This window comes from Drosophila bipectinata, chromosome 3R (assembly GCF_030179905.1).
Source record: "Drosophila bipectinata strain 14024-0381.07 chromosome 3R, DbipHiC1v2, whole genome shotgun sequence".
Taxonomy (NCBI): Eukaryota; Metazoa; Arthropoda; class Insecta; order Diptera; family Drosophilidae; genus Drosophila; species Drosophila bipectinata.
In genome coordinates this window covers 13,661,401-13,673,096 of record NC_091739.1, presented here as the reverse complement: position 1 = coordinate 13,673,096, position 11,696 = coordinate 13,661,401, and the positions used below count along the sequence as shown (strand labels likewise).

General features: G+C 42.2%; 5 protein-coding genes across 12 annotated transcripts; 2 read left to right on the top strand and 3 right to left on the bottom strand.

The window, feature by feature from the left end:
- Nucleotides 1-3,112: 3,112 nt before the first annotated feature.
- Su(fu) (suppressor of fused) lies at nt 3,113-4,696 on the bottom strand. The gene has a single exon (XM_043211950.2). It carries the CDS (start codon nt 4,694-4,696, stop codon nt 3,266-3,268), a length of 1,431 nt encoding a protein of 476 aa, XP_043067885.1. The 3' UTR covers nt 3,113-3,265.
- Nucleotides 4,697-4,784: 88 nt separating this feature from the next.
- Nucleotides 4,785-7,558, top strand: Arp1 (Actin-related protein 1). Its single transcript, XM_017247695.3, has 6 exons — nt 4,785-4,924; nt 5,650-5,714; nt 5,768-5,942; nt 6,002-6,153; nt 6,213-6,759; nt 6,826-7,558. Exons 1-6 carry the CDS (start codon nt 4,877-4,879, stop codon nt 6,967-6,969), a joined length of 1,131 nt encoding a protein of 376 aa, XP_017103184.1. The 5' UTR covers nt 4,785-4,876; the 3' UTR covers nt 6,970-7,558.
- On the bottom strand, nt 5,086-5,667 carry LOC108129584 (uncharacterized). The gene has a single exon (XM_017247702.3). It carries the CDS (start codon nt 5,550-5,552, stop codon nt 5,142-5,144), a length of 411 nt encoding a protein of 136 aa, XP_017103191.1. The 5' UTR covers nt 5,553-5,667; the 3' UTR covers nt 5,086-5,141.
- Nucleotides 7,310-7,717, bottom strand: LOC122321526 (uncharacterized). Its single transcript, XM_043211630.1, has one exon. The coding sequence runs from the start codon at nt 7,715-7,717 to the stop codon at nt 7,310-7,312; it is 408 nt and encodes a 135-aa protein (XP_043067565.1).
- A 1,656-nt stretch (nt 7,718-9,373) lies between these two features.
- NijC (Ninjurin C) lies at nt 9,374-11,661 on the top strand. 8 transcript variants are annotated; one of them, XM_070281457.1, is made up of 4 exons: nt 9,374-9,671; nt 10,095-10,118; nt 10,455-10,631; nt 10,814-11,215. In XM_070281457.1, exons 1-4 carry the CDS (start codon nt 9,627-9,629, stop codon nt 11,015-11,017), a joined length of 450 nt encoding a protein of 149 aa, XP_070137558.1. In that variant the 5' UTR covers nt 9,374-9,626; the 3' UTR covers nt 11,018-11,215. The 8 variants fall into 8 exon arrangements, with proteins under 8 accessions (XP_070137558.1, XP_017103187.2, XP_070137557.1 ...); XM_070281456.1 differs by having other exon boundaries at nt 9,388-9,671; nt 11,075-11,367; XM_070281460.1 differs by lacking the exons at nt 9,374-9,671; nt 10,814-11,215 and adding exons at nt 10,253-10,398; nt 11,411-11,661 and having other exon boundaries at nt 10,098-10,118.
- Nucleotides 11,662-11,696: the final 35 nt, after the last annotated feature.

Genomic DNA, 11,696 nt, shown 5'->3' with positions numbered 1-11,696 from the left:
GATGCCGTTGCACAGGAAGGCACTGACCATCACCAGCCAGGCGCGTGCTCCTCCGTCCGGCGGCTCCTTGCCGTGTATGTCCCGACAGCAGGGCGCCTCGATGTGTGTCCCATTGCCATTCTGAACCGGAGTGGCCACCTTGCCATTGGCATGCACCTGACCGTTGGTGGCGGGCGATATGTGTCCATTGGCGGGCAGGATCCGCCCATTGGCATGTTTCTGTGTCTCGTTCAGAGGCTCATTCTCGGCCATGGTCTATGTCTGTTGGTGGCTGAAATGTACAGAAACGAACAGAGCCTGATCAGTGGATGCACTCCCGTAATCAGTCAGCCACAATGCACCCAAATGTTCCCAGACGATACCAGTATATGGTCCGAATTTCCCCATCCCGGCGAATTATCTGTCGGTCTGACGGAATTGGCTAGCTAAATATTTGGGCACGTTTATCGCTGTTTGTCCCTCCTCCAAATGGGAATGCAGTTTACATTGCCAGTAATCCCTACACCCAACTATATACGAGGCACCAAGATAGGGAAGTACATAAAGGGAGAGTACGACTTTCCAAAAGTCTGATTTTATTTAATTTTTATTCAAAACAATTGATTCATTCTCCAAAAGTTTAAAGATAACGATTATCAAGAATGTTACTTATGCTTGAAGGTTCAAAAATCGTATGGAATGGCAACCGTAACTAGGGCTATAGGTTTGAAACTATTTAAATAACTACAAGGTAACAAATTGGAGAAATAGCAACTCGATCCATGTATCCCATTACAGGGCTGAGTAAACAAAGAAAATTAATGAATAAGTTTTAAATTAGAAACCGTTGACATTCGTTTCATAAGCCAAATACTTGTGGATATATAATACATTCCTCCCCATTCCATTTCCCTGACTCAATATCTGGTCAGCAACGTTGTAGCATAATTTTTTGTAGTATTTAGCTGCGCAGATTGCAGATTGCATTACACTGCGATAACTAAAATTTGTCGCATTTTTCAGATATGCACGCCCTTGGCGAATGCACGGCGTATTTTGGGGGGCAGAGGGCTGTAGATATACGTATCTACGTTCTACGGTTCATTGCCATGCTCTGTTCTGCAAGCGTTTTTCTTTTTGCCGCCCCCCGGGGACGGGCAGCAATGGCAAAACCTCAATGTAATGTGAGCTACCGCTAGCCCCCAACAATGAAGCGAATTGTGGCGGCTATCGCAGAACTTTTTCGCACTATCAAAGCCCGTGCACGTGTCCGCTCGATGACGACGCCGGAATAACCGCCCCCAGAAGCGGGGGGGTCACTGCCGAAATCGAAGGTCACCGGTTCAATTCAAGAACTTGCGAGCGGGAACACAACCGAGCGCTTGTGTCGTCGCTAATAATTTGTCGCTCGGCTCTACTCCGCCTCGCTCGGCTCTACTCCGCTCACTTGAGGTGGCTAATCGGAGCGACTGAGACCAGAGACCACAGCGTCGGCGTTCAGCGTTCTCTGCGGTAAACAAAAATTCACCTAGGCAACCAGGCGAAGATGGGCACAAATACAAACTGGACGCTTACAGCTGCACCAGCGCTCCAACGGTCCAGGGTCATCTTTGATGACCGCCACCTCCGGCTTCAGACAAATCACATGATCTCAAGGCTGGGATTTTTGCAGAAATTAAAAACGCTTCTAATTGATCAATTCTCAGAGTTAGAAACTGAAGCATCTCGCTGCACACTGCGCAGTGCGCAGAGCCATCAATTGATGTGTGGCTAGGTGGTGGCGTTGACATCCACAGGCCGTTAAGTGGTCATATCCGCCGCAGCCACCAAAGACGACGACGCCGCACTCAAAAAGCTGACCCCAAACTGACTCAACCGGGGCATTGCACTATGGTTTTTTTCGCGTTTTTTTTGGCATAAAGTCGATTTTTTGTTTTGTTTGTATCTTACAAATTTTTTTATTTTTAATTTTTAAACACCCTAGACAGATAAAAAAATATGCAACTTTAACATATGGAGCAACACTGTTCTGCTGGCCAGCTGTTAAAGTCAGGTGATTAAGTAACACCAGTTTTTTATGAAATTGGAGGAAAAATTTTGCGACTTTGATCGTTTGTTGAGGCAAAAGTATAAGAAAAAGTTAATTGAATAAATATGGAAAACGATTGTCCAGGTATGTAAAACTAAAGTTTACCAATTTTTGTGTCGTTCTTATGTGTTTTGTCCAATTGTACCGTGTTTTGTTTATGTGTATTTTTAGAACGAGCTAAACAAGTGTAGTTGTGTTTTGTGGATCAGTACTTTTGCATGGCAAAGTGTTGCAAAAAGTTTTAAACGAGAAACTATTAACCAAAGTGTGCAGATTAATGAAAAACTAACCCTTTTTGTCCGAATCCACACGTTTTCGAAAAAATCAAAATTTTCTAGTACAATATGTGTTCAGTCGTTCAGTTAAAACCGGATATTTATCGCAAAAATCGGATTTAGTGGACCGATCCTTATGAGAATATGATAATATAACTCAATTTATTATAATATAAAATCTAAAAAAAGTCACAAACTTCTATCTTCAAAAAAAACCAAAGTTGGTATTTCTACAAAAAACCATTTCAGATCGTTCAGTTATATGGCAGCTATAAGATATAGTCGACCGATCGTTATGAAATTTGGTAGGTCGGATTAACTGACCAAAAATATAATCTGTACTAAGTTCCATCTTTCTATCTTTAAAAACACGAAAGTTGGGTCATTTCCGATCATTCAGTTATATGGCAGCCATAGGATATAGTGCCCCAAATCATTTGAAACTTGGTAAGTCATCTTGGGAGCTTCAAAAATGTATACAAACCAAATTTCAAAGCAATAGCTTGATAAACAAAAAAGTTGGGGCAAATCGGCCAGATCGGTTATATGGCAGCTATATGAAATAGTGCCCCAAATCATTTGAAACTTGGTATGTAATCTTAGGAGCTTCAAAAATGTATACAAACCAAATTTCAATTCAATAGGATTAAAATTAGAGTTTATGCCAAGAAAAACGAAAAAAAAACCATAGTGCATTGTTCACTTTTGCCAATGGTGCCGGCGCTTCCTCTCCCAATGCGGCTGGGTTCAAAAGCAGGTGAAGTGTTTTTGGATTGCATGGATATATATATTTGGCTGGACTCCTGGAGACTGGGAGCAAAGGCCGCACGTGCATTGTGTTAGATGGTCGAATGGATACATGTAAAACTTACTTGTTAGTGGAAGATTCAGTTTGATTAAGTTAAAATAATACTAATACTAGCTAGGAAATCTTCAGTGATGATGCGTCCAGTGACATGGGCAGAACGGGGGGTGGGAGAACTGGTGGCGGCTGGTCCACGATAAGCTTCAGGTTCTTGTCGGGCCACTCTAGCTCGATTCTTTGGGTTGGTTCGCAGGTCTCGTTCAAGCCTGCACCTCGGAAGTCTTCCAGCATGCGTGGAACCAGGTCCTCAGGAATCAGTACCTGAACCCAATATCCAAGGACCCCATAGGGCTCATTCCGACTGACTGCAGATCCAGTGACCGATTCCGCTACAAACGTGAGAGCCAAATGTTGGGCCTTAAATGTGAAATGTCGTCCATGCCGGATGCGATCCTTGATGGCCAGAAGTAAGTACTTAGCCACGTTAGGCGCCAGGGTTATTTCAATGCCATCTAAGGAGATGCAGTTGGGAGCTAGAGGCTGAAAATCTAGAGGACAGGACTTGTGCAGAGAATTACTGCTCATCGACATGGATTGGGGGAAACTCGGCTCCTCGCGCTTGAAAAGTGACTCGTTCAAGGGACGGTTATTCTCCTCGTTGGCGCATTTCTCGCTCAGTGCGTGAAAGTCAACCTCCTCCTTCACATCCTTTTTGGGCTTCAACTCCCGAAAGGAAAAGTCCGCATTGACACCAGCCAGATCAGAGCCCTGCTTCTCCAGGTCGTCCTGCAGGTTAAGAAGAGTTTCTGGAAAGAGTTCAAAGACGCTCATTTTTCGGTCCATATTTGTCACCAGCCAATCGCCTCCAGTTTCCACATCCTGCCGAAGAAAGTTTAGAACGCCACGCCCGTTCCATCGAGAAGCTTGCTCCAATTCGTTTTCAAACACACCAACGATCTGACAGAAATCCACAGTGCCAAAAGGCGTTTCTATACATCCTAGTTGGGGATCCTGTGCCACTAGAAGGCTCTGCAGCTTAGAGGTATCACTACCATCAAGACTTCTGCGCCAGGGGATGTTGTCGCCAAAGCAAAGCCCATTGCCAGTTTGGAAACAGTAACGCCCGATAGATTGCAGTAGGTTTGCTGGCCAGGTTGGTGGACGCTGCGGTTTCTCCGGGTTTTCCAACTGCTGGTGCAGCTCGTCTCTGGTCTTGGCGAGTCGAAAAGTTAGCTCGAATCCCATGCCCGAGCGGGTGACCTGCTCCTCGCGCAGGTGGACCCTTTCGTCGCCGTGTAGGTCACTCAGTCCGAAACTAATGTAGTGCCAGTGGGGCGGAATATTCCTATCCATGTCCCCGGGATGGTTGTACATGCTGATGTAGTCCAATGGATCTTGGCCGCCCAGCCAGTATTTCAGCAAGGTAGTGACCTGCAGCGGATTCGGCTGCTCGGGGTACACCTGCGACAAGTGGTCTATGATGGCCTTTAGGCCGGGCGGCGGTTTCACCTCCGGTTTTTTGTCCACTTTAGCTTCAGCTTCAGCCATTTCATCAAACAAAAAATTGAAAACAACAAGAGTTAGGGATGACACTCTTGCCTGCCAATCGAAAGAACCAGCTGGCAGTGCTGCAAAACGCCTCAACGCTGTTATCGCTATCGCCCGATAGCGATAGAGTTATCTGCGACCAACTATTAGAAAATTTGCAAATTTTTATAAACGCACAAAATGGAGCCTTATGATGTCGTCGTCAACCAGCCCGTCGTCATAGATAACGTAAGTGGGCAGCCAAGCTGCGTAAAATCATAATTTACCCGTGGAGTTTGGAGCTTTGGGCGTCTTTCAAAAACATAGTGACATCACCTGCAGCCCGTCCCTTTGTCGAAAACTTTCAAGCCGTATTTCGTGTTGGCCACCATGACTAATACCTCTGCTCGCCAAGACCAAACATGGGTTTATTCAGAACCAAATATAAAATTATAAATTTTGAAGACTAACGTTTCCTGAAAGTAGTGGCACCTTGACGGGCAAAGCGCCCCTGTAACCGGAAGCCCCCGCTGAGGTGCATCGGGTGGCCGTATTCCTGGGGATATACCAGAGGAATTTGATCAACGTGCGCAGGAGGAGGACGACTCATCTCAATCAGATTCCTGTCTATCTTGATACCACACTTTCCCCTGTACCTGGTGAAGCTCTTCGGAGGAAGCATCTTGTTGTAGGGATCGCGGGTCATGTCCCGATACTGCTGGCTATCTAGGTACCACTTGTCCACCTTGTACAAGCCCCCGTAGCTTACGTTGGTTAAACCGATCCGAGGCACGAACTTCAGCAGGAACTCTCTTTCGACCATCGAGTTCTTTGACACGGTCATCATGTCTACCTCCGGCACTCTAAAAGATTCCATTTAATAAATTTATAATTTTATATGTTACTTGTTTAATTTAAAAGGCGAATTCAAAAATATTTTATGAATATTTTGACATGAATTTCTTTCTTTTTAGGGCTCCGGTGTGATCAAAGCCGGCTTTGCTGGTGAGCACATTCCAAAATGCAGGTTTCCCAATTAGTGAGTACTATGAATCCAACATAGGCAGCTTCGATATTAATATGGTTTTGTAGCATTGGCAGACCGAAGCATGTTCGGGTAATGGCTGGAGCCCTGGAGGGCGACATATTTGTGGGCCCCAAGGCAGAGGAACACCGTGGTCTGCTCAGCATCCGGTATCCCATGGAACACGGCATTGTCACCGACTGGAATGACATGGAGCGGATATGGAGTTACATTTACAGCAAAGTATGCGTTACTTGCAACAATTTTATTTTATTTGCCGACCTTCATTTTTTTTCATTTAGGAACAACTATCCACCTTCACTGAAGATCACCCCGTGCTACTTACCGAAGCGCCACTGAATCCTCGTCGTAATCGCGAGAAAGCAGCTGAATTCTTCTTTGAAAGTATCAATGCACCTGCGCTCTTTGTTTCCATGCAGGCCGTACTTAGTCTGTAAGTATTCCAAAGAATCTTATTCGCTTTCAGCTAATCGTATTTCGTATAACATTTAGCTATGCTACTGGCCGCGTAACCGGTGTGGTACTGGACTCCGGTGACGGTGTGACGCATGCTGTCCCCATCTATGAGGGCTTCGCGATGCCTCACAGTATTATGCGCGTGGATATTGCTGGGCGCGATGTGACTCGCTACCTGAAGACACTCATCCGCCGAGAGGGCTTCAACTTCCGGTCGACAGCTGAATTTGAGATTGTACGCTCCATCAAGGAGAAGGTCTGCTATCTGGCCACCAATCCTCAAAAGGAGGAGAACGTAGAAACTGAGAAGTTTGCATACAAACTGCCCGACGGCAAGACCTTCGAAATCGGCCCAGCTCGGTTCCGAGCGCCAGAGGTACTCTTCCGACCCGATCTATTAGGCGAAGAGTGCGAAGGCATACACGACGTTCTAATGTACGCCATCGAGAAGTCGGATATGGATCTCAGGAAAATGCTTTATCAGAACATTGTCCTGTCTGGTGGCTCAACGTTGTTCAAGGGATTCGGTGACCGTTTGCTGTCGGAGCTCAGAAAGCACTCATCTAAAGATCTCAAGATCAGGGTGAGCTTGACAAAGAACATAATTTATTTGGACCATTTATATTGGTTTACGTATCGAATTTTTTAGATCGCTGCGCCTCAGGAACGGCTCTACTCCACATGGATGGGCGGTTCGATTCTGGCCTCACTCGATACCTTCAAGAAGATGTGGGTATCGAAGCGGGAATTCGAAGAGGAAGGGCAGCGCGCCGTGCACAGAAAGACTTTTTAGAGTGTTTACCTGCTTAAACGCCATTTGTGAAAGGCTTATTAAAAAGTATATATCAAATCCTTGTGTCAGCTAAGATCAAGAACCCATGAAATTCGAAACTATGGTGTGTATGTGTATGTTTAATACATCAAAGGGCGCAAAGTATTTAAAATGCTATTTATTGAAACTGCTTTCCCTGCCTAGTAAATAAAGTACTCAAATTTCTTAAATACAAAAATGAATTCCCATTGAAAAAAATCGGTCGATTGGCTAATATTATAACCACTTTTAATAATAGAATGGCTTGTTTCGCCGGTTGTCCACTGAGTTCTAAAATTATTATTACATCGCATATACTATGTCATCTTTTGTAAACTGTAGAAGAAATTTGTGAGTGCTGAGCTGTCATTCCAAATCCCTTTCCGATGTTCATGGATCTGTTGACAATTAAAGGATATATGAGGGGAAGACTATCCTCGTTGGCTGCCACAGATTGCAACATCACCGCCAGTCTTCGATCCAACTTAGTCCCACACTTTCCCTTGTAAAGTTCAAAACTTTTCGGACGCTGTACCTTGGAATAAGGATCGCGGTAATAGTCCCTGTACTTCTGGCACTCCAAAAAGAACGTATCGGAGTCGAAGACCTCGGCATAATTGACAATGTTTAGGGGTACTCCTTTGGGTACGAAATCCCGTACAATTTCCCTCTCCTTTTGGGCACTCTTTGTAACATCCCAATACTGTGCTTCCGGTATTGGTAACTCCATGACTTTTTCTTTTGATGTCTCTAAATTATACGTTTAAATTTGTAGTTGTGTGGATACGACTTGGAAAATAAATAATGAAAACTGGTAGTATTTAACTGAAATCAAATAAAAAATGAATGATTGATGTGGGAGTTTGGTATTATACTTAAAAATAATTTCAAAGTCGACCTCGATCTACATTCATATAAATTTAAATACTCTTGTGGAGGTTATCATAAATTAATTACCATTTTGTAATCACCGAACCCAGGAGCGGCATTCCTCATTCAAAACATTGCTTAAATATCGTTTTTAAATTCTTCGAAATTTTCCCTAGGGGTACCACCATAAAATGATATGTTTTCTTGTTTTCCCCACTTTTGCTCCTACCGATGGCCATAGCTCTCCCAATTTGTAGCCGATCAGGAAATAAAGTACCATTTTGTAAACAGCAAACCCAGGAAAAACTTTCCTCAATCAAACATTGCTTAAAACCTATTTTAAATCAATTTTTTGACTTTTTTTCTGATGGAACCCCTTTCTCGAATGGGGAAAATGATGGGAGCAGCCTATATGGTACATCACGATATCCATATCTTTGCCAATTTTGGTCCGATCCTAAAGCGGAATACTTTAAAAGAATCGTGGATAGATTCTTCGTTAACCTGCATCAAAACCTTAAACCTATTTTTGAATAAATTTTTAGACAATTTTTCTGATGGATCCTCTTTTTCGAATGGGGAAAATGACGGGAGCAGCCTATATGGTACACCACGATATCCATATCTTTGCCAATTTTGGTCCGATCCTAAAACGGAATACTTTAAAAGAATCGTGGATAGATTCTCTGTTAATCTGCATCAAAACCTTAAAACCTATTTTTGAATAAATTTTTAGACAATTTTTCTGATGGATCCTCTTTTTCGAATGGGGAAAATGACGGGAGCAGCCTATATGGTACACCACGATATCCATATCTTTGCCAATTTTGGTCCGATCCTGAAACGGAATACTTTAAAAGAATCGTGGATAGATTCTCCGTTAACCTGCATCAAAACCTTAAACCTATTTTTGAATAAATTTTTAGACAATTTTTCTGATGGATCCTCTTTTTCGAATCTTTTTCAAATGACGGGAGCAGCCTATATGGTACACCACGATATCCATATCTTTGCCAATTTTGGTCCGATCCTGAAGCGGAATACGTTAAGAGAATCGTGGATAGATTCTCTGTTAATCTGCATCAAAACCCTAAAACCTATTTTGGAATACATTTTTTGACTATTTTTCTGGATGGAAGAAAAATAATCACTCCCTTTCTCACTATTATGAGTGATTATAAATAATCACTATTATGGGTTTTCTTAATGTCCCCACGTTTGCTCCTTCCGATGGCCACAGAACGGCAAAGATTCATTACAAAATAAATCATCACTTAAATTTTGGAAAAAATGGGTCGAGTGTTCTTTAGGTTGTTTACGCTTTTAGGTTTCTCCAATTTCTCAATGGGAAAAATTGGCTACTTTCACTTATTGTCTTGGGAAAGATCGCGCTGATACATATGCTGAAGCTTAATAACAAAATCAATAAATCCATTTCAAAGCACTGAACTGCTGCGATTACTCATGGAATCGTTTTGGCTTATATCGCGCGCTTTTCAGGTCTCATATGGGGGCTTGGAGCTCTCTTGGCTAAACACAATTTCATTCCAGTGTTGGTTGTTTAATCGTTTGGATGTGTCTCCACGACAACGGCCATCAAAAGCAACAACATTTTCGTTTCCAATTCGTGGAGACAATGAAAAACAAAACAAGTCGAATTGAACATTTTTGAGTTCTTTTGTTTCAATCTCGAACCGAGCCAAAGTGCACTGGGGTGTGACCGAAAATAAAACTCAAATTGGCAATAAACAATCCAAGATTCATTCATCATGGCTCAGGTGGCCACAGTGGATGAGCGGATCAACGAATCTGAGGTAAGTCAAAAAATATTTCGACTACAAGTGTCGTCACATCTGCACATTTCTCACTCACATACCTTGGCCTTGATCTTCAATGTGAATTCCTGTTTATAAATTATTTATTTATTCGTGAGTCAGATACTGCCCAGTATCCCCATTTGTAGCCAACCCGTAATTGTCGGTCCGTGTAATTGTCATTGTTGTTGTTGTTGTCTTTGTCCACGACTGTTCGTGCAATTTAAAATAATATAGTACATATGGGGAGCCACTTGTTTGCCTCATGCACCTTAAACTCCGATGAGCTGTGCGAAAAATAGCTTTAATTCCCACCGTTTGTTCTCATATCGATTTTTTAGTTTTCATGTCCTCATTAGACACACCCTGTGCTAGCTAATAGAAGGATTTCTAGCTTAGTTAATTCCTTTGTTTGTTTTACAGAAACCCAAAAAGAAAGCCTGGCAGGTACGTCACTTCTTTAAAGACTCCTTTTTTGTACTTTATTTATTTATATTTATGTCATATTTTTTGAATGCTTCTACATGAATAAAACACTATCATCCTTGCCCCCGATGTACATATGTTTGTTGTTTCATTAGTTTGAATCGTAAAGTTCTGTTTTCTTATCAAAACAATACCTAATATGAGCGGCAAAGATAACAAAGAACTCTAAAATTGAATCTTCAAAATCAGTCAGTTCGAATTGTACTTTTGCGCAGGCACAATGGCTTCTTTTCTCAATAATGTAATTAAAAATTGTTCATTTTTTTAAAGTTAAAATAAAGTTTATTTTTATTTCAGATGAAAGCCATGGATGCGAATCGATATGCTACGAAAAAGACTATCGCCCAGGGAATGCTGGACATAGCTCTTCTGACGGCGAACGCTTCTCAATTGAAATATATCCTCCAAGTTGGCGAACAACATCAGTTCTACAAGTTAATGCTGATCCTGATTAGTCTGTCCATAGTGCTGCAGGTAAGCTTATTTCCTAGACCTTGTTTGATCTACACAGAGAATAAATAATATCAATAATGGTAAATAGATTTCCATTAATTTTACTTCCTCAAACTGAAAGTTTTTGGAAAGTGAAATTCAAAACGTCGCCAAGTAAAGACGATAAGAATAATCTAATTTGGTTACGTTTCTTCTCTGTGTAGATTCTGTCGGGCGTGCTGAGTCTGTCTCTGAGTTTGCTGCGGGACTGCCGGCTGCACCAGCCAGAGTTTCACCAATCGGCCAATGTAATAAACCACGTTCGCACGGGTTTCGCCTTTTTCACAACGATGATAAATCTATTTATCTCGGCCTTTGACAGTCGCTTGCCCCCGCCGCAGGGTGACCTCCTAAACAACGTTAACTAGTGTGCTTCAGTGGAATTATTGTATTGATCTAACCACTTTCCACATCCATTTCGACAGCTTTTGGTGGGCATTCTGTTTGTGGCCATCGGTAGTCTCAACATAAACAAACAGCAGGATCAGACCGCGGCCGTTATCCTGAACGATGTAATTTTGGTAGTCGTGTTCATAATATCCGTAGTAAACGTTATCATATCCGGTTTTGGCATAGAGTACTCGTCCCAGCCTCTCAGACTTATCGATCAGCATGCAAAAACCCCCTAGAACTAGACGTAATCCAACGATTTACACCAAAAGATTATCTAAATTTAAGACTTGATGTACAATTATAGATTTTAAAAGAATAAAAAAGTAGCTACCTTAAAGCATATGTTTGTTCTTTATTTTTGTAAACAGGTGGCAGCTGGAATATTGCTGGTCGTTCAGTCTCTGATCAGCATGCATAATCCCAAGGATCGAAGCTTGGGCTTTACAATTAACCACTTTGTGGATGCCTTTATATTTCTCTCTGTTTTCTGTGATGTTATGAAGATGAACTTTGGCCTAGACCCTGCCATTCCTCACAGCAGCGATGATGTGGAACTCTTAAAGCATTAATTAAGAATTTGCTCATTATTGTAAAAAATTATACTAACAGCATTTGGTTTGTAAAAAACTTGGGATCTAGTTGTATTTTTCTTAC

Coding starts and splice junctions, on each gene's coding strand:
- Arp1 (XM_017247695.3), top strand. CDS start 4,877: ATGGAGCCTTATGATGTCGTCGTCAACCAGCCCGTCGTCATAGATAAC. Junction 5,943..6,001: donor GGAGTTACATTTACAGCAAA/GTATGCGTTACT, acceptor TTTTTCATTTAG/GAACAACTATCCACCTTCAC. Junction 6,760..6,825: donor CTAAAGATCTCAAGATCAGG/GTGAGCTTGACA, acceptor CGAATTTTTTAG/ATCGCTGCGCCTCAGGAACG.
- LOC122321526 (XM_043211630.1), bottom strand. CDS start 7,717: ATGGAGTTACCAATACCGGAAGCACAGTATTGGGATGTTACAAAGAGT.
- NijC (XM_070281456.1), top strand. CDS start 9,627: ATGGCTCAGGTGGCCACAGTGGATGAGCGGATCAACGAATCTGAG. Junction 10,119..10,454: donor CCAAAAAGAAAGCCTGGCAG/GTACGTCACTTC, acceptor TTTTTATTTCAG/ATGAAAGCCATGGATGCGAA. Junction 10,632..11,074: donor GTCTGTCCATAGTGCTGCAG/GTAAGCTTATTT, acceptor CCATTTCGACAG/CTTTTGGTGGGCATTCTGTT.
- LOC108129584 (XM_017247702.3), bottom strand. CDS start 5,552: ATGGAATCTTTTAGAGTGCCGGAGGTAGACATGATGACCGTGTCAAAG.